The following is a 21,543-nucleotide window of genomic DNA, read 5'->3' as shown; positions in this document are numbered from 1 at the left end:
GTGGAGACGCTCCTTCAGGTCTCCTGGGCCTTTGAGGCCGTTTAGGGTTTTCAAGGTCAGCACCAACACTTTGAATTGTGCTCGGAAACATATTGGGAGCCAGTGTAGGTCTTTCAGGACCTGTGTTATATGGTCTCGGCGGCCACTCCCAGATTGATTGATTGATTGATAATACATTTCTATGTTGCTTTCCATTCAGATGAATCCTAAACAATATATAACGGGGACACAACAAAATGTAATGAGTACAGCATAAATTATATGTGATGTGATTAACAAATCATCGAAAGGAACATAAGGACATAAGGGTAGATTGCTGGACCAGACCAAGATCCCATCTTTGGAATTTGCCTACTCCTTTTTTAAAGCCATCCAGATTGGTGGCCATGACTGCCCCTTGTGGCGGAGAGTTCCACAGTTTAACTCTGCACTGCACAAATAAATCCTTTCTTTTCTCTGTCCTGAATTTCCCAACATTAGGCTCCCTCCATGTTCCAGGGTTATGGAAAGGAGAAAAACTTTGATCGTGTCGCCACTTCCTCGTCTAAAGCAATTACAACCTCCTTCTTGGCCATTTCCAGGGTGTGTCTGCTGTTGCATTTGACCTGGTCTGGCTACGATGCTGCTTGTGAATGAACAAAACTTTCTTTGCCTCAGCCGTCGGCCATAGCAACAAAAGAACATTGCAACATACACAGAGCAAAAAAAAAAAAGTTGATTATATAAAACACAGTTTAGGGTCCTGAACCAGCAGTCAAATAGCGGACCTTATACAAGATTCTGCTTGTGTGTGAAGCATGTGGCATTAAGGGGGGTGGAGTAAAGGAACCCTGGATAGTTGTTGTTGTTGTTGTTTAGTTGTTTAGTCATGTCTGACTCTTTGTGGCCCCCTGGACCAGAGCACGCCAGGCACTCCTATCTTCCAGAAAGTGAGGAGGAATTAAAAAACCTTTTAATGGGGGTGAAAGAGGAGAGCGCAAAATATGGTCTGAAACTAAACATCAAAAAAAGGAAGATCATGGCCACTGGGCCCGTCACCTCCTGGCAAATAGAAGGGGAAGAAATGGAGGCAATAAGAGATTTTACTTTCTTGGGTTCCACGATCACTGCAGATGTTGACAGCAGTCACGAAATTAAAAGACGCCTGCTTCTTGGGAGAAAAGCAATGACAAACCTAGACAGCATCCTAAAAATCAGAGACATCACCTTTCCAACAAAGGTCCGTATAGTTTTCCCAGTAGTGATGTATGAAAGTGAGAGCTGGACCATAAAGAAGGCTGATCGCTGAAGAATGGATGCTTTTGAATTCTGGTGCTGGAGGAGACTCTGGAGAGTCCCATGGACTGCAAGAAGATCAAACCTCTCCATTCTGAAGGAAATCAGCCCTGAGTGCTCACTGGAAGGACAGATCCTGAAGCTGAGGCTCCAAGACTTTGGCCTCCTCATGAGAAGAGAAGACTCCCTGGAAAAGACCCTGATGTTGGGAAAGATGGAGGGCCCAAGGAGAAGGGGACGACGGAGGATGAGATGGTTGGATAGCATGAGTTTGACCAAACTGGGGGAGGCAGTGGAAGACAGGAGGGCCTGGCGTGCTCTGGTCCAGGGGGCCACGAAGAGTCGGACACGACTAAACGACTCAACAACAACAACAACAAAGTTGCCAGGAGGATGCCGGACCGCAGCGTGAAACTACTTTGCTGGTGCCCGGGAGCAGCTCGGACGCATGGAGGTAGCCAGGACGTTTTTTGGGTGGAGAGGGAAGGTGGACTTTTGTTGGGGAGGGCAGAACCGACGTGACTGGTCAGTTAGAGAAGTATTTTTACTGTCTTGCTTGATCTAACGGGGCGGGGGCGGGGGGGGCGCAGCTGCCCACCCATGGCAAGTCCAGTGCTCGGACGCACAGTTGGCGCATCCCCACACAGGCTCGGATCTGGGGGTGGCAGAAGGGCGCAACAGCAGCCCCCCCCCCGCTCAGGTGGGGGCTGGCTGCGGTTCTCCCTTTGTTCTCTACCGCTTGCCCCGCCCCTTTTGCGTGGGCGGCCGCCCACTCCCCCCCCCAGGCGACTTAGAGACGCGCTCCTCCGCTGGAGTTAAAAACTCCCACGCTTTGCGCCGCGACTGCGGAGTCGCACTTTCCCACCTCTCGCCGGCACGAATCTTCCCAGGTGGGGAAAGATCTCACTTTTTCACGAGGGATCGGGGAAGCTGCGCCTGCCACGGGTGGGGTGGGGCGTATAATAAAAAAAGCAGGGTCCTGGTAACGCAAAGGGAGGCTTTGGAGACGCGCGTCGCCGGCGGAGGAGCATGGAGTGTGTCATCCGAGAAGCCACCGTCGAGGATTGCGAAAATCTCATGAGCCTGATACACGTGAGTGCGGTCTTGAGTTCGAATCCCGCTGACAGGTTTCTCGCCACTGTGAGAACAGAGGTGCTGGGCAGTGCCGGCTTTACGCATAAGCTAAGCAAGCTATAGCTCAGGGCCCCACTCTCTTGGCCCCCCCCCCCAATTAAAAAAAATATTTAAAAGTTTCAATCAAACCAAATTATATATTCCAAATTATACAAATTATGGGGCCCTGGAAAAAAACAACTGGATGTACATTTCCAAAATATAAGATAAAAAACAAATAAAATAAAACCTGCGTACAGCAACAGTGCTTTGTGTCGTGTAGGCTCCTATTTGTTATGTGCAAATGGCTTTAAAGGTAAAGGGACCCCTGACCGTTAGGTCCAGTTGTGGCTGACTCTGGAGTTGCGGTGCTCATCTCGCTTTACTGGCCGAGGGAGCCGGCGTACAGCTTCCAGGTCATGTGGCCAGCAGGACTAAGCCACTTCTGGCAAACGCATGGAAACGCCGTTTACCTTCCCGCCGGAGTGGTACCTATTGATCTACTTGTACTCTGACGTGTTTTCAAACTGCTAGGTGGGCAGGAGCAGGGACTGAGCAACGGCAGCTCCCCCCGTAACGGGGATTCGAACCACCAACCTTCTGATCAGCAAGTCCTAGGCTCTGTGGTTTAACCCACAGCGTCACCCGCGTCCCTTTGCAAGTGGCTTTAGATACTTATTAAAAAAGTAAAGGACCCCTGACAGTTAAGTCCAGTCGCAGATGACTCTGGGGTTGTGGTGCTCATCTCGCTTTACTGGCCGAGGGAGCCAGCATTTGTCCGCAGACAGTTTTTCAAGGTCATGTGGCCAGCATGACTAAGCCGCTTCTGGCGAACCAGAGCAGCGCACGGAAACGCCGTTTACCTTCCCGCCGGAGTGGTACCTATTGATCTACTTGCACTCTGACGTGCTTTCGAACTTCTATACCTATTAGGTTCATAAATGACCGTATAGTGTACGTATATTCAACACCAAAAAACAGCGACAATTTGTTGTTGACAAAGGACAGCTGGAGATATAAAGGGCCCCATTACCTTGCTTAGGGCCTCATCAAACCTAAGTCCGGCCCTGGTTCTGGGCTCAGGTCGGTAGAGCACAAGACTCCTTCATCTTAGGGTCACGGGTTCGAGTTCCGCATCAGGCTAAAGATTCCTGCATTGTGGGGGCCAGGGTTCAGCTAGATGTCCCTTGGGGTCCCATTCAACTCTACCATTCTGTGATTCTACACCACTCATAGTAGATCACTACTCTGAAGAGTTCTGCCACACAATCCCGGGCAAGGCTTGGCCCAGCGCCAGGGAGCTTTTGAACGTTGACTTGAATGCCTGCTTTCTGTTCTTTGTTCCGCCCAGGAAATTGCTGACTTTCACCACTTACTGGAGGACGTGACGATCAATTCTCAAGGTAAGGCTGAGGGTGCTGCGCTAAGCGTGGCGGATATGAATCCACAAGCTCTCTCCACGCCAATAAAGAGTTCCAGGAAGTTTTGCTGCAAACTGCCTTTAAACTTGTTACCCAAAAAAGTTGCAAATACAAATTAGCCCACCGCTCTTAAGCAAGTGGCGATGCAGTCCCGAGTTTTCTTTTAAGTCCTTACTTGTTAATATAGTTAATATAGCATACTGGGACTTTTCTGTTTCATATATATTTATTTGATCAGTTTTGTACACCGCTTGATTGTAAAACAAAAAACAAAACACCCTCAAAACTGCTTCCCCCCAAAAAGATGAAGCAATAAAATCATCACTCAGAAGGCTGTTCTTGAGTTCTTGAAACCCTCTAACCATTGCACTGCACTGCCACAATTCGGTGACTCTGCCTCTTTTGTTGGTTGCGGCTCCACCCGAACCGACGGCAAAACGGGAGAGTCCAACTAAACATTAGCAAGAATTTTATGGTGGTGAAAGCGGTTTGAGACTGGAACGGACTCCCCTGGAAAATGGTGGGCTCTTTTTCAGAGGTTTTAAAACAGGGATTCTTGAATCACTGTTCCGTCATTGCAGGGGGTTGGACTAAATGACCCCCCCAGGTCCCTTACAACTCTGCAATTCCATTTGGCCAGGTCGAGAGTGGACTCAACCTAAAACACTTTTTCCTTCCTTGTTTTCCTTCCCGGCACGCAGTTTTAAAAGCGGACGGCTTTGGCAAGGACCCCTTCTTCAAATGCCTCCTGGCTGAACAGCCTGTGGAAAATGGGTGCAAGCCAGGTAAGAGCCACCCCCACCCTAAGCTCAGCTCCTCGGTGTCAATTACTCCAAGGTGTAAAGTGCTAGTAAGTTGGAGGGACAGAGCAAGAGGAAGAAATTTCCTCTCTCCTACCACCTTTTACTCCGTTGCATGAAAACCTATCCTTTGCTATTTCCCCCAGTGCACCCCCACCCTAAGCTCAGCTCCTCGGTGTAAATTACTCCAAGGTGTAAAGTGTTAGTAAGTTGAAGGGACAGAGCAAGAGGAAGAATTTTTTTCTCCTGCCACCATTTACTCTATTGCATGAAATTTGCTATTTCCCCCAATGCACCCCCACCCTAAGCTCAGCCCCTTGGTGTAAATTACTCCAAGGTGTAAAGTGCAAGTAAGTTGAAAGGAAAGAGCAAGAGGAATAATTTTTTCTCCTACCACCGTTTACTCCATTGCACGAAGACCTATCCTTTGCTATTTTCCCCACTGCAGCTCGTCCGATTGGCCATGCCCTGTACTTCTTTGGGTACAACGTCAACCACGGGAGAATGGTGTACCTGGAAAACCTCTACGTGGTGGCAGAATTCAGAGGTACGTGAGGGCATCATCCGGGAGCATCCGGCCAAGTTACAGCAGTGTCAGGGGCTGTGACTCACCTGGGGGATTTTGTCGACCAATCAAGAGCCTCCTCTCTCCTTCCTCGGAGAAGATGCTGCAACTCAGCTTTTGAGCTGGGTATATAGAATGGTACAGCTGGAAAGGGACCTCACTGGGTCATCTAGCTCAACCCTCAGCAAGGCCGGAATCGCAGCTAATAATAAGAGTAATTATTATTATTATTAATCATTTATACCCTGCCTATCTGCCTGGGTTTCCCCAGCCACTGTGGGCGGCTTCCAACAAAATATTAAAATACAATACAGTGGTACCTTGGTTTAAGAACAGCTTAGTTTATGAACAGGGACGCGAGTGGCGCTGTGGGTTAAACCACAGAGCCTAGGGCTTGCCGATCAGAAGGTCCCAGAACTTCCCTAAACAGGGCTGCCTTCAGATGTCTTCTAAAAGTCAGGTAGTTGTTTATTTCCTTGGCATCTGGTGGGAGGGAGTTCCACAGGGTGGGTGCCACCACCGAGAAGGCCCTCTGCCTGGTTCTCTGTAGCTTTGCTTCTCGCAATGAGGGAACCGCCAGAAGGTCTTCAGAGCTGGACCTCAGTGTCTGGGCTGGACGATGGGGGTGGAGACGCTCCTTCAGGTATACTGGGCCTTTGAGGCCGTTTAGGGCTTTCAAGGTCAGCACCAACACTTTGAATTGTGCTCAGAAACGTCCTGGGAGCCAATGTAGGTCTTTCAAGACCGGTGTTATGTGGTCCCGGTGGCCACTCCCAGTCCCCAGTATGGCTGCTGCATTCTGGATTAGTTGTAGTTTCTGGGTCACCTTCAAAGGTAGCCCCACATAGAGCGCATTGCAGTAGTCGAAGCGGGAGATTCTTTGCTTGTTGTGCCAAAGCAGCAGGCTGAAATTCTGTACCAAATTCTGAAATTTGGTACATCCTATTAAACTCAGCAGGGTTTACTTCTGAGTGTAGGATTGCTGCATCAATAATAATAATAATAATAATAATAATAATAATAATAATAATATTTTATTTATGTCCTGCCCTCCCCAGCCGAACCCGGGCTCAGAGCGGCTAACAACAATAAAAGTACAGTGGTGCCTCGCAAGACGAAATTAATCCGTTCCGTGAGGCTCTTCGTATAGCGGTTTTTTCGTCTTGCGAAGCAAGCCCATTGACAGCTTAGCGGATTAGCGCTATTAGCGGTTTAGCGGCTTTTAGCGATCAGCTGTTAAGCGGCTTATCAGCGGATTAGCTGGTAAGCGGCTTAGCGGCTTAGGAAAAGGGGGGGAAAGGGGAAAAACCCGCAGGAACTCGCAATACATCTTCGTCTTGCGAAGCAAGCCCATAAAGAAATTCGTTTCGCGAAGCGCTTCCAAAACGGAAACCCCTTTCGTCTAGCGGGTTTTCCGTCTTGCGAGGCGTTCGTCTTGCGGGGCACCACTGTATGACAGTATTCTAAAATCAATTCATTCTAAAAATCAATTCAAAATCAAATTAATGGCAACCACTAGTTATTCTCCTGTTAACTACAGAGTGGCACATCGCGGGTCAGGCTAGATGACCCCTGAGGTCCCTTCCAACTTTCCAGTTTTGTGATTCTTAAAAAACTAGGCTGTGTGTGTTTGGGCAGAAAGATTATCCATAGCTACTCTAGGTCACCGGACTATGGACCTGGGAGAAAGTATGTGGAGTTAGAACAAAATCACTTACAAAGGTGTTGGCAATTAGACAAGAATCTATAATGTAGGTAAAGGATTTCGAAAGAGGTTGTGGCTGAACCGAAGGAGAAGGAGCCCTTTCAAAACTGAAGTTGCTCCTGTTTTTAAAAAGAAGTTACACCTCAGAGTAAGACTGGTGTAATTGTGCGACGCCCTCCTATTTAACTGCCTTTTATATAAGTGAAAACATGCATTATTATGGTCGTTTTCCTTACAACTCGGCACAAGGAAGAGCGACACAGCCTGCGAAAATTGTTCCCATCCTTTCTCCTCCTTTTGTAAATAAAGAGTAACTTTGCTGGTGTAAAATGGTTCGATTCTCGCTTATCTCTTATATTGCGGTTTAAAAAGCAACTTTGGACTCTGACGCCCGGACCCTTCTCTCACAGCCCAGTGAGAGAGTTGGGAATTGTAGAGTCAGAACCCGCTGCAATGAGGATCTGGCAAATGTCTGAAGAACCACACCAAATCTAGTTAAAAAATTGGATTCTTCTGCTTTCCCCCCTTGCTAGGGTCTATTTATAATGTTTTGCAGTCCAACGTTGGACTATTAATCTGTGTGCTTTTTACGGAACCCCCTAGTTTTTTGGGTGGAGTTCTTATTCGGAAGCTAGCGCCCTCCAGCTGTTTTGAGCTACAGCTCCCATCGGCGCCGCGGCTGGTGGGAGCTGTAGTTCCAAATGACCGGTGGGCGCCAGGTAGGGGGAGGCTGTTTTTGTTGCTGTTCATACTGACTCCTCTTTCTGTCCACCTTCTCCGCCAGGCAAAGGAATCGGGAAGCAGCTATTGAGCAAAGTAGCAGAGGTGAGTTGGAAGACTGAAATCCTGGTCATGTTTTGATCATTACCTGGGATCTATAGTTTGCAGCCGCCTCCTGCTCCCCGAAAAGGCGTTCCAATTTCTGGGGGGCCCCCACCTCCAGCCCAGAATACAGCCCCTACATCAGAAAGAGTAATAGGGTTGCCATCCTTATGGAATCGTAGAGTTGGAAGGGACCACCAAAGATCATCGATCCCAGCCCCTGTGCTTGCTGCAGCCCAAAACATCTGGAGGGCCCCAGATTGGGAAAACAAAGTTTCCAAACAGTGCTCAGCATCCTTAGTGGACTACAGTTCCCAGGATCCTTTTGGGCAGGGGGAGGGAATTATTTATTTATTTATTTATACCCCGCCCATCTGGCCAGGTTTTCCCAGCCACTCTGGGCAGCTCCCAACAGAATATTAAGCACATGACAAAACATCAAACTTCCCTAAACAGGGCTGCCTTCAGATGTCTTCTAAAAGTCAGATAGCTGTTTATTTCCTTGACATCTGCTGGGAGGGCGTTCCACAGGGCGGGTGCCACCACTGAGAAGGCCCTCTGCCTGGTTCCCTGTAATCTCACTTCTCGCAAGGAGGGAACCACCAGAAGGCCCTCGGAGCTGGACCTCAGTGTCTGGGCTGAACGATGGGGGTGGAGACGCTCCTTCAGGTCTACTGGGCCTTTGAGGCTGTTTAGGGCTTTCAAGGTCAGCATCAACACTTTGAATTGTGCTCGGAAACGTCCTGGGAGCCAATGTAGGTCTTTCAAGACCGGTGTTATATGGTCTCGGTGGCCGCTCCCAGTCACCAGTCCAGCTGCCGCATTCTGGATTAGTTGTAGTTTCCGGGTCGCCTTCAAAGGTAGCCCCACGTAGAGCGCATGGCAGTACTCCAAGCGGGAGATAACCAGAGCATGCGCCACTCTGGCGAGACAGTCCACAGGCAGAGAGGGTCTCATCCTGCATACCAGATGGAGCTGATAGACAGCTGCCCTGGACACAGAATTGACCTGCGCCTCCATGGACAGCTGTGAGTTCAAAATGACTCCCAGGCTGCGCACCTGGTCCTTCAGGGGCACAGTTACCCCATTTAGGATCAGAGAGTCCCCCACACCCGCCCACCTCCCATACTTCTGTCTTGTCAGGATTCAACCTCAATCTGTTAGCCGCCATCCATCCTCCTACTGCCTCCAGACACTCACACAGGACCTTCACCGCCTTCACTGGTTCTGATTTGAAAGAGAGGTAGAGCTGGGTATCATCTGCATACTGATGGACACACTCATCCAAGTGGCGTGGAGAGTGTTTTTAAGGCAAGGTCCTAGAATTGCCGAGTTGGAAGGGACCCCAAGGGTCATCTAGTCCAACCCGCTGCAGTGCACCCAGGGCCAGATTTAGGTTTGATGAGGCCCTCAGCTACTGAAGGTAATGGGGCCCTTTAAATGTCCAAATTGTCGCTGTTTTTTTGTGCTGAATATATGCTATATGGCAATTTATGGATCTAATAGGTATCTAAAGCCATTTGCACATAACAAAATATGTATTTTATCAAAGTCATTTTTTAAAAATGTATTTTTATTAAAGATTTTCTTGGTTTACAAAGCATGGGCAATGTCTCTCTTTTCAGGTAACATTTTTTACAGATCAGTTTCATTTGTTGAGACATTAGTCACAGTAATCGTTGAACTGAAATACGATTAAGTAGAAGAATATTAATAGTGAAGTGCAATTAAGAAGAAGTATATTAATAGTGAAATAAGTACTAAGCTCAAAATTAAAAGGATTTTTTATTCATAACTAACCTCATAATGTAAACACATTGGCATTTGGCAATAACAAAAGCTCCTCTAGAAACACAGTTTACAAAAACTTACAATCTAGTCTCTAGAAACTTGCTATAACATGAAATAATAATAGGTGTGGATATATGATGCAAACTACTAATAATTAGAAATAGCAGAATGTAGGCCCCCTGAGAAACAGTGTCTATCCAAATGCGATTTTGGTTTTAAATGCAGTGTAAGGTAGTCTCTGTGGGAGTATATTGTATTTAATTATGGGGTATCAGAGTTTTTAGGGGGTTAACCAGGCTGGGATAGCTGGCTTGTTGGTTTTTGAATGTCTGGTGTAGATTTTTTCAATTTCATTGTTCTGTATGGGACAATGACAATAAAGATTATCGTATTGTATATCTAGAAAGGAGCAAACCAGTGATATTTTTGGGAGCAGGCTGGCAGGCAGGGCCCATGACTTACATCTAGGAACCTACACAACACAAAACACTGCTGCTGTAGGTAGGTTTTATTTAATTGGTTTTTTTATCTTATATTTTGGAAATGTACATCCAGGTGGTTTTGTCCCCTTTAAATTTTTGGGGGGACCCCAAGAGAGTGGGGCCCTAAGCTATACAGTCATATCTCGGGTTACAGACCCTTCAGGTTGCGTTTTTTCAGGTTACAGACCGCTGAAACCTGGAAGTACCGGAATGGGTTACTTCCGGGTTTCGGCGGTCGCGCATGTGCAGAAGTGCTAAATCGTGCTTTACGCATGTGCAGAAGTGCCGAATTGCAACCCGTGCGTGCGCAGACGCGCCACTGTGGGTTGCGAACGTACATCCCGCATGGATCACGTTCGCAACCCAAGCGTCCACTGTAGCTTGTGTAGGGACGCGGGTGGCGCTGTGGGTTAAACCACAGAGCCTAGGACCTGCCGATCAGAAGGTCGGCGGTTCAAATCCCCGTGACGGGGTGAGCTCCCGTTGCTCGGTCCCTGCTCCTGTCAACCTAGCAGTTCGAAAGCACGTCAAAGTGCAAGTAGATAAATAGCTACCGCTCCGGCGGGAAGGTAAACGGCGTTTCCGTGCGCTGCTCTGGTTCGCCAGAAGCGGCTTGGTCATGCTGGCCACATGACCCGGAAGCTGTATGCTGGCTCCCTCGGCCAGTAAAGCGAGATGAGCGCCGCAACCCCAGAGTCGGCCACAACTGGACCTAATGGTCAGGGGTCCCTTTACCTTTACTTTTAAATCCAGCGAATCTTTGTTCTATGTCCATTCTCTGTTGTCCTCCTCGGACGTAGATTGCCCTGGAGGCCGGCTGCGTGGAGATGAAATTTGTCGCCATGGAATGGAACCGGCCGGCCAAAGAGTTTTACGTCCGCCTGGGGGCTCACGACACCACCGACTCCGAAGATCTGCACTGCATGGTTCTGGATCAGGACGCCTTGCAAAGGTTGCGGCAACACGGGAAAGAGAAAATCACTCGCTGAACTCCCTGTTAAATGGGAAGGTCAAAGAGCGCCCCCTGCTGTTATCCATAACGGAGTTTATACTGTACATAAAGAGTTTATTTCATTTGACTAACCTGGTTGGGAAGGGGCAGAGGAAGGAAAAAAATTCGCAGGAGACTATACCTTATGCAGATATCTTCCTGTGAAACATTAGAGGATTCCATAGCGAAATACAGACTATACCTTTAAATAAAAGCCTGTAGGAGTTTTGTAAGCCTGTTTTTGTTTCGTTGTGTTTTTTTCAAAATTTATTTTCAGTTGAGTCAAGTCATGACCAACTCTGGGGTTGCGGCGCTCATCTCGCTTTACTGGCCGAGGGAGCCGGCGTACGGCTTCCGGGTCATGTGGCCAGCATGACTAAGCCGCTTCTGGCGAACCAGAGCAGCACACGGAAACACCATTTACCTTCCCGCCGGAGCGGTACCTATTTATCTACTTGCACTTTGACGTGCTTTCAAACTGCTAGGTGGGCAGGAGCAGGGACTGAGCAACGGGAGCTCACCCCGTCGCAGGGATTCGAACCGCCAACCTTCCGATCACCAAGTCCTAGGCTGTGTGGTTTAACCCACAGCGCCACCCGTGTCCCTTAAATCTTTTCCTACTGCATCTTAAAACATAAAAGGTCAAGCACCCCTGGACGGTTAAGTCCAGTCAAAGGCGACTATGGCGTTGTGGCGCTCATCTCGCTTTCAGGCCGAGGGAGCCGGCATTTGTCCGCAGACAGCTTTCCGGGTCATGCGGCCAGCAGGACTAAACCGCTTCTGGCGCAATGGGACACTGTGACAGAAACCAGAGCGCACAGAAACGCCGTTTACCTTCCCGCTGGAGTGGTACCTATTTATCTACTTGCACTGGTGTGCATTCGAACTGCTAGGTTGGCAGGAGCAGGGACCGAGCAACGGGAGATCACCCCATCGCGGGGATTCGAACCGCCAACCTTCCAATCGGCAAGCCCAAAAGGCTCAATGGTTTAGACCACAGCGCCACCTGCCAGCTGTCCATTTTGCCCAGTGTCCTGTTCTCACAGTGGTCACAGTGGTGCTTGTGCAAAGCCCAAATAGATATCTAAATAAATAGATCCAGTAAGCAAATAAATAGTTTTTTATTCAGGGTCTGTGTGGGCGTGCCCACCCACGGCCCGTGGCTTTCCTGACCCAGAGCCGCAGAACTGCGGGGAGTATGGCCATTGCGCTGCCCCCGCTGGGAACTGTCGAGAGCATTTGCAACCTTTAACAGGGATCCCTCTCTGACGCAGCCCCTTATCTCTGAGACGTTCTCCCCAGGGAAATCCGTAAAATGCTTCTGTTGGAGCCTTCAGAAGAAAAACACCCTGTGACCTTTTAAAAATTCCTGTCCGCTTTTTGGTACACGGCAACATCAGAGCCAGCTGCATCTGGCCAATGTCTGTGGCCATCCTGTCTGAAACCTGCTATCAGGATTCGAACACAAGACCAGCACTCTTGCCACCTGTGGTTTCCAGAAACTGGTACCCAGAAGCTTTAAAGGCCCTCCAGATGTATTTTTTTTAATATATGTGTTTATTTATTGGTTTCACATATTACATTTCAATACAGATGTACCAAAGCCAACACCATTTCCTCCCCATCTCCCCATCCATTTCCATTTCTATTTCCTCAGTCCATCATATTTTTCTTTTCTCCTTCCTCCCCTCCGTCTCCACTCTATTTCCTCCACATTATACCATTTACAATAATCTTTGCATTCTACAATCTTCTCAAATCATCTATATATTCTTATTATCTTTCCTTACTCATTTTTCTCCCATCCAGTACTTCACATTTTAATCTAGGCATATTAGCGTATATTTTTTTGAGCAATATTTTGCCATATATTCATCAAAACATTTCCACTCCTTTTTCGATTTTCGATTCGACTGATTTCTTGTTATAGCAGTTCATTTTGCCAAAATAAAATATCCATTTAGTTTACAAATCCATTCCTCCTTTGTGGGTATAGTTTGTGACTTCCGCCAGCAGCAATCACTATTCTAGCAGCTGTACTTGCATGTAGAAAAATTATTATTTCCCCTCTGTGGGATCTCATCATCTATCGATCCAAGGAGATATGTCTCTGGTTTCTTTGTTATTGATATTTTCAACGTCATCTTTAGTTCTTCATGTAAAGGTAAAGGTAAAGGTACCCCTGCCCGTACGGGCCAGTCTTGCCAGACTCTGGGGTTGTGCGCCCATCTCACTTAAGAGGCCAGGGGCCAGCGCTGTCCGGAGACACTTCCGGGTCACATGGCCAGTGTGACATCGCTGCTCTGGCGAGCCAGAGCCGCACACGGAAACGCCGTTTACCTTCCCGCTGGTAAGCGGTCCCTATTTATCTACTTGCACCCGGAGGTGCTTTCGAACTGCTAGGTTGGCAGGCGCTGGGACCGAGCAGCGGGAGCGCACCCCGCCGCAGGGATTCGAACCGCCGACCTTCCGATCAGCAAGTCCTAGGTGCTGAGGCTTTAACCCACAGCGCCACCTGTGTCCCTCCTAGTTCTTCATGTACTACTATCCAAAATTTCTTAATTTCCTCACCCCTCTACCACCCCTCCAGATGTTTTGGACTACAGTTCCCATCATCCCTGACCACGGGTCCTGTTTGCCAGGGATCATGGGAGTTGTCGGCCAAAACCTCTGGAGGGCCAAAGGTTGGGAATGCCTGGATTAGAGTAATTCATCACGGGAGCACAGTCCCAAGGCAGCAGTGCCTGCAGATACCAGTTCGAATCCTGCTGGTGGGTTTTCCTATTGTCTTTGGCCACTGCAAGAACAGGATGCTGGGCCCTTCTTGGCCTGATCCTGCGGACACTTACATCCACAGCAACCTTTCACTTCCTTGGCCTTGCCCAAGAGGAGACCCTCTGGAGGTGGGCTTCCCGTTCATTATGGGATGGAAGGTGGAGGTGGCGGCGTTTGGTTTCCCCCACCTGCAGCCCCGAAACACCTTGGACCTTAGCGTCCGTTAGGGACAGGATCCGACGGAATCGACAAACCCGGATGACTCTCTGGGGAGCTTTCCAGGCCAGCAGTCCCCATTAGCAGAATATTAGGGTGACCGCTGGCCTGTCCGGCCACCCTGCGCAGTTGGCACCCGTCTCTGCCTCGTCTTCCCGGTTCTCTTGACGTGCCCACGCTCTCCTTCCTCCCAGGGGGTAATTAAAACCCTTTTTACATAAAAACCTCCATCAGGTTTAATCTCCATCAAAGGGAAAGGTTATTAGAAAAGCGTGGAGATAACCCAGGCGCGTCTCACGCTTCCTTCGCAAACCCAGAGGGAGACCTGTGGGTTTCTGGAGGTGGAATGGGGTTCTGGAGGAGGGGTGGGGAACGTCAAGCCTGCAGAATCCTACAAGGGACCCCCAGAGGTCATCCATTCCAGCCCCTTTCAATGCGGGAATCTCAGCTAAAATCTCCCTGGCAGATGGCCACCCAGCCTCTGCTTAAAATCCCTGAAGGAAGGAGACTGTTCCACTGTCGAATGGCTCTTACTGCCGGAAAGTTCTTCCTGATGTTTAGCTGGAATCTCCTTCCTCATAACCTGAAGCAGTGGGTTCGAGTCCTGCCCACTGGAGAGTTTTTTTTTTATCAGAACAGTACAAGACACAGAATTCAGGGTTGAGATTTGGGTAGAGAACATCTATGTTCCTCCAGATGTTCACAGGTGTTAACAGCCAGCATGATTGACGATTAGAGAGGATGAGAGTTGTATCCGTTCCTGAAAGACCTACATTGGCTGCCAGTACATTTCCGAGCACAAGTCAAAGTGTTGGTACTGACCTTGAAAACCCTAAACAGCTTCAAAGGCCCAGTAGACCTGAAGGAGCGTCTCCACCCCCATCGTTCAGCCCGGACACTGAGGTCCAGCTCCGAGGGCCTTCTGGCAGTTCCCTCATTGCGAGAAGCCAAGTTACAGGGAACCAGGCAGAGGGCCTTCTCGGTGGTGGCACCCACCCTGTGGAACTCCCTCCCACCAGATGTCAAGGAAATAAACAACTACCTGACTTTTAGAAGACATCTGAAGGCAGCCCTGTTTAGGGAAGTTTTGAATGTTTGATGTTTTATCGTGTTTTCCATATTCTGTTGTGAGCCACCCAGAGTGGCTGGGGAAACCCAACCAGATGGACGGGGTATAAGTAATAAATTATTGTTGTTGTTGTTATCAATTATATGCTATCCTAGCTTACTTGCAGCTGCCATCAGGCATTTTTCCTGCATGCAAACCCAAAACCCCTCAATCTTATAGCCAAGTACATTTAATACAGCCGAAGCTATATAAACAACTATCTGACTTTTAGAAGACAACCGAAGGCAGCCCTGTTCATGGAAGTTTTAAATGTGTGATGTTTTATCGTGTTTTTAATATTCTGTTGGGAGCCGCCCAATATATTATTATTATTATTATTATTATTATTATTATTATTATTATTATTTATCCCGGAAACCTCTAGATGCTGACCAGGTTTTTGGGGGAGGTGACTAAGGGCTCTTCCATATTGAAGGGAGAAGATAGATTGAGAGATGGGATTCCTGGGCCCTTAAGGAAGTGAGCAAAGTATAGAATAATGGAATTGCAGAGCAGAAGAGTTGTAAGGGATCTGTTATCGACCATAACATCCTTCTGGACCGTCTTGAGGGGCTGGGAGCTGGGGGCACTGTCCTACAGTGGTTCCGCTCCTTCCTCCTGGGCTGTGTCCAGAAAGTGGTGGTGGGGGGTGAGTGTTCAGACCCCTGGGCTCTCACTTGTGGGGTGCCTCGGGGTTCTGTCCTCTCCCCCATGCTTTTCAACATTTACATGCAGCCGCTGGGAGAGATCATCAGGAGGTTTGGGCTGGGTGTTCATCAGTATGCGGATTACACCCAGCTCTACCTCTCTTTTTAATCAGAACCAGTGAAGGCGGTGAAGGTCCTGTGTGAGTGTCTGGAGGCGGTTGGAGGATGGATGGCGGCTAACAGATTGAGGTGGAATCCTGACAAGGCAGAAGTACTGTTTTTGGGGGACAGGAGGCGGGCAGGTGTGGAGGATTCCCTGGTCCTGAATGGGGTAACTGTGCCCCTGAAGGGCCAGGTGCGCAGCCTGGAAGTCATTTTGGACTCACAGCTGTCCATGGAAGCACAGGTCAAATCTGTGTCCAGGACAGCTGTTTACCAGCTCCATCTGGTACGTAGGCTGAGACCCTATCTGCCTGCGGACTGTCTCGCCAGAGTGGTGCATGCTCTGGTTATCGCCCGCTTGGATTACTGCCATGCGCTCTACGTGGGGCTACCTTTGAAGGTGACCCGGAAACTACAACTAATCCAGAATGCAGCAGCTAGACTGGTGACTGGGAGCGGCTGCCGAGACCATATAACACCGGTCTTGAAAGACCTACATTGGCTCCCAGTATGTTTCCGAGCACAATTCAAAGTGTTGGTGCTGACCTTTAAAGCCCTAAACAGCCTCGGTCCAGTATACCTGAAAGAGCGCCTCCACCCCCATCATTCTGCCCGGACGTTGAGGTCCAGCGCCGAGGGCCTTCTGGCGGTTCCCTCATTGCGAGAAGCTAAGCTACAGGGAACCAGGCAGAGGGCCTTCTTGGTAGTGGCGCCCGCCCTGTGGAACGCCCTTCTAGCAGATGTCAAAGCGATAAACAACTACCTGACATTCAGAAGACATCTTAAGGCAGCCCTGTTCAGGGAAGTTTTTAACGTGTGATATTTTACTGTATTTTTGGTTTTTATGGAAGCCGCCCAGAGTGGCTGGGGAGGCCCAGCCAGATGGGCGGGGTATAAATAATAAAATTATTATTATTATTATTATTATTATTATTATTATTATTATTATTAGTCTAACTCACCTTCAATGCACCAAAAGAAAACGAATAATTATGTCTCCTCAAAACTTTCACAAACACAACTGAATGTGGAATCATGCCCAATTGTCTACATCATCAATGCATAATTAATGCAGCAGGATAGCTCAGTTGGTTAGAGTGTGGCGCGGATAAAGCCAAGGTTGCAGGTTTGATCCCTGTAAAGGAACAGCTGCGTATTCCTGCATCGCAGGGGGGGCTGGACTGGATGATCTTTGGGGGGTCCCTTCTAAGCTCTACAATTCTATGATCCCTGTGTAGAAAGGGCCACGGCCGCCGAGGCAACTGGCCCTACCGACGATTAGCAAAAGGACGAAACAGCCATGAAACAGCCAGAAAACGGGCGCTTTATTGCGAAGCATCGACATGTTACAATATCCAAAAAAAGGGAGAGTTGATTTCACAAGCGGCAACAGAGAAAGAGGGAAGCTGCAGGGGTCCTGATCCGGACTCAGGGAGGCAAATAGGTCCTGCAAACCACTACACACCCATTAGCACAGACAGGCCCATCTTACCCATAGAGGCGAGTGGCGCAGGGCGCCAGGGCGCCAAGTTCTGCCGGGCGCCAGGCGAGAGTCCGGGGAACACTGAACGAGTGTGCTGAGCATAGCTGTCAACTGTCCCTTATTTGGTGGGAAACTCCCTTATCCCAGCGCCGTGCCCCGCTGCTGTCCCTTGTTGATGATGTCCCTTAAATTTCCCGGGTTTCATGCTCGCCCGGCTCGGGAGGGAAGCAGCAGCTCAGGGTCCTCTGCCGAGAGAGAGAGAGCGCACGAGCTGTCGCATCTCCGTCTCTCCCTTTTCCCCCTCAGGGGCACGTCGTAAGGAGACGGGTGGCGGCGGGCAGGCAGGCAGCCCCTCTCTTGCGAGACTTCCGCCACGCTGCCAGGGGAAGCCGGAGGCAGCAGTGGCAGTGGAGGCGGCCTGGGGGAGGAGGAAGAGGAGGGTATGGGGAGGGACACAGAAGGGCGGCGCTTCAGCGGCCACAGTGGCACCACAACTGCCTCATGCGAGGCTGGCGGGCGGCGTGGGCGAGAGTCTCTCTCCCTCTCTCTCAGGCGGAGAAGGGCCGATGGAACTCCTCGCACCAGGACGACGGCAGCCCCGATGTGCTGCTTAGCATCCCCTCCAACCAGTGCAGCGTCTTAATGTTTGTGATTCCCCCCTCTGCATCCCTTTCATAACTCTATTTTTATAAATATTTGTCTATCCATGGTTCACATTTTTACTACAAGTTTTCTGTCAATCCTACCAATGCATGCAACTCTTTACAATAGCTTTTCAACTAAATGATAAACTTTCCCCCTTCTTTATTCAAGAGGTCCTCTTCCTGGTTTCTAATTCTGCCTTTAAGCTTTGCCATCTCCACGTTGTCCATCAGTTTTGTCTGCCACTCTTCTTTGGTCAGAGTTGTAGACCCTTAGGATCATTTTCCCCCTGCAAAACACAGTCAGTCGCAGCCAAAGCAGCATGGCTCCATCAGTGCAGGATTTCTGTATAAGTTAAGCAAAATTCCTTATTTTGGCTGCTGATCTCTTATTTTCGAGGCTGCTGGTCCCTTATTTTCAAATCTGTAAGTTGACAGCTATGGTGCTGAGCGAGCGAGGGTGCGTACGCCGCCCCCGCTGAACGCCGGCTCGGTTTTTTCTCTTTTAGCCTGCAGGTGCTGAATTCTGCCGGGCGCCAGAAGGCTAACAGGGGAAAAACCTAGCCGACATTCGGCAGGAGCGGCGCATGGGCCTGCTTGCATGACGTGCTGCCTGCCATGGCCACCGCGGCACGAAGCGGTCAGCTGAGCCCGGAGGCGCCACGTCCAGCCTTCACCCCTTCCCTGCCGGAGGAGCCACCCTCCAGCCGCTGCCCGCCACAGTCTTTGCACCAGATATGCTTAAGACGGCCCTGAGCACAGATTTGCTAGCACATCGCATCGAAAGCTACCTAGGAGGGGTTGGGTTAGGGGCCCCACATAGATCTGGGGAAGGCAGATTTTCAAGCGCAATTGCCCAACCTGGCACCCTCCAGGCGTTACGGACTACAAATCCCATCGTCCTGAGTCAGCTTCGCCGATTGAGTCCCGGACGATGGGAGTTGTAGTCTGACGACATCTGGGGAGACCCCAAAGCTGAAGAACGCCGGCTTGGAGCTGCCTTCGTCAACCTCGCCCCTCCCAGGAAAAAAATAATATGGACTACAAATCCCATCATCCTGAGTCGGTTTACCCAGTTGCCGTGGATGATGGGAATCGTAGTCCGAAACATTGGGTGCACACGACGAGGTCACAGAAACACATGCAGCCCTGGAGGCGATGTTCTAGCAGGAGGTGAGCGTTTTCCAGTAGAAAGTCTTGCAGCCGGCTTTCCGCTCCCGGGGGGGCTGCCAGGGGGCGGAGGGACGAGCGGAGTGGTGGGGGCCGGGGTGGTGGGCTCGCCGGAGGCCAGAGATGGCTCGCAGGACGAGGTGGTCCGAGGAGTCCTGGTTGTGTGGGAAAGGAAGCAAATTGGGGGAGATTTCCCCCCCCTCAAAATAAAGAACACGCTATAAATATACACATACGCAGTCAAGAAATAAATATATACGTTGTTATATAAAGAAAACGTCATATGTACATACATACACCCCACTCCAATCCATGCAAGTCTGCAAATTACCCACAATGCCTGCCAGCAGGGGGTTGGACTAGATGACCCCTGGGTCCCTTTCGACTCTATGGATCTATGATCAGCCAGGGTAAAGAGGGGCATCTGCAACATTATTTGGAAGCTGAAAATGGAAGCCTCTGTGGGGAGGAAGTTCCTCAGTTTAGCAGCCACCGCAGAGACATTTGTTGGAGGGCAGTGTGGTGTAATGGTTAGAGTTTTTGAGCTAAGACCTGGGAGACCAGGGTTCGAATCCTGGCTGGACCATAAAGCTTTGTGATGACCTCGAGCCGGTCGCTCTCTCTCAGACTAACCTATCTTGCAGGATTATTGTGTGGGGATTAAATGAAAGAGCCAGGCACAAGTTGCTTTAAACTCCTTGTGGGGGGAATGGGGGATACAAATGAATAAATAAAAATGTGTTTTTTCTACTCGCGATCCCAGGGCAGGCTACAAAATTAAATCTGTAGGTCTTCAGAGATCTAAAGAAATCTAGCCCACAAAGTTTGGAAGGGAACTGAAGATCACCCATCAATTCTCTCGCCTCCAACAGGAAAAAGTGTGTTGCTTAACTCCCCTGGAAGAATTGCCATCCCAGATTTAGGACCACGAACTAATTCCTCCATGTCTGCCAATCTTCTCCCCGCTTCCCACCAGGCAAACACACACTTGTCTCCCTGAATTTGGTAGCAAACCCAGAAATCGCCCACCCCCTAAACAATATTCTCTGCTGCGCATAATTTTCTTGTGTGTGTGTGTGTTTTTTTTAAGTTGTGGACCAGATAATGTCAAACAGGCAAGCCATCCTTCCCTTCTGTATCTCTCAAACATATATCCCGACTCTACAATTCTATGGAATAAAATAAAATAATTATAATTTAGGGAGGGGTGTTCACTACCCCTACTCCTTGCAATAATTATTTCTAGGGATTGCGAACGAAACGGCCCAAATTGGCACGAATGATAAAATTGGTTGTTTGTTTGGATTACCATTTTAATTCAGTTGAAGTGCATGTCCTTTCTTAAATAAAAAAATCCATTTAAAAACACACATACCCTGGTTTCCCTAGAAACTGACCATCCTGCCCCCTGATATTCGGGGAAATAAAAAATAAAACCTGCACAACTAGGAAGACTCCCCCAGTTTCTCCCCAAACCTTACCTGGCTCTCAGGGGGTAGGAGTTTCGGGGGGCTGGCATGGAGGGTTACCCTGGGTATCAAGCAAAGAGCTAGCAGGAACAGACACAGCTGGGCAAAAGACCTCATGGTTGCAGCCGTGAGCAAGCTGGCACCCTGAGAGGGCAGCAAGTGCCAGGAACACCCCTTTTATAAATCTCTTCCCCCTCCCCTGCAAGGAGGCAGCCAATGGGATCACAGGGGGAGGCTGGCGGCAGCCAATGGGCAAGAGGGCAGGAGTCGAAAACAGAAGCATCCCATTCCCAAGGGAAGGTATTCCTGATGTTCAGCTGGAATCAAATCTCTCTTGCAGTTTGAATATCCATTGGTGGTTTGGGTCCAGCGGAAAACACGCTCGCTCCATCTTCCATGGGCCAGCCCGTGAGATATTTGAAGATGGCTAGGGACGCGGGTGGCGCTGTGGGTTAAACCACAGAGCCTAGGGCTTGCTGTTCAGAAGGTCGGCGGTTCAAATCCCCGCGATGGGGTGAGCTCCCGTTGCTCGGTCCCTGCTCCTGCCAACCTAGCAGTTCAAAAGCACAAAGTGCAAGTAGATAAATAGGTACCGCTCCGGCGGGAAGGTAAACGGTGTTTCCGTGCGCTGCTCTGGTTCGCCAGAAGTGGCTTAGTCCTGCTGGCCACATGACCCGGAAGCTGTACGCCGGCTCCCTCGGCCAATAAAGCAAGATGAGCGCCACAACCCCAGAGTTGGTCACGACTGGACCTAATGGTCAGGGGTCCCTTTACCTTTATCCTATTATCATCAGTGCTTTTTTTCTTTTAAAAAACTGTTTAGGAGTACAGTGGTACCTTGGGTTACATACGCTTCAGGTTACATATGCTTCAGGTTACAGACGCTTCAGGTTACAGACTCCACTAA

At 49.3% G+C, this 21,543-nt stretch overlaps 2 protein-coding genes across 2 annotated transcripts in view; both read left to right on the top strand.

Annotated features, from left to right (window-relative positions):
* Positions 1–21,543, top strand: part of LOC309355773 (monocarboxylate transporter 13-like) — a 174,680-nt gene that overhangs the window by 38,621 nt on the left and 114,516 nt on the right. The window lies entirely within an intron of this gene.
* LOC309355867 (thialysine N-epsilon-acetyltransferase-like) lies at positions 2,068–11,202 on the top strand. The gene is made up of 6 exons (XM_081887086.1): positions 2,068–2,367; positions 3,740–3,791; positions 4,511–4,594; positions 5,058–5,156; positions 7,664–7,704; positions 10,775–11,202. The coding sequence occupies exons 1-6, from the start codon at positions 2,305–2,307 to the stop codon at positions 10,961–10,963; spliced, it is 528 nt and encodes a 175-aa protein (XP_081743212.1). The 5' UTR covers positions 2,068–2,304; the 3' UTR covers positions 10,964–11,202.

The sequence above is a fragment of the Podarcis melisellensis genome (genome assembly GCF_964234715.1).
Source record: "Podarcis melisellensis genome assembly, chromosome: 13".
NCBI classification, from domain to species: domain Eukaryota; kingdom Metazoa; phylum Chordata; class Lepidosauria; order Squamata; family Lacertidae; genus Podarcis; species Podarcis melisellensis.
The sequence above is the reverse complement of the archived record's forward strand: the minus strand, read 5'-3'. Positions and strand labels throughout refer to the sequence as shown.

What these genes read in the sequence shown, in the direction of transcription:
- LOC309355867 (XM_081887086.1), top strand. Translation starts at nt 2,305, where the DNA reads ATGGAGTGTGTCATCCGAGAAGCCACCGTCGAGGATTGCGAAAATCTC. An exon ending in CGTGACGATCAATTCTCAAG is followed by an intron (nt 3,792 to 4,510) that starts GTAAGGCTGAGG and finishes CCCGGCACGCAG; the next exon opens with TTTTAAAAGCGGACGGCTTT. An exon ending in GGAAAATGGGTGCAAGCCAG is followed by an intron (nt 4,595 to 5,057) that starts GTAAGAGCCACC and finishes TCCCCACTGCAG; the next exon opens with CTCGTCCGATTGGCCATGCC.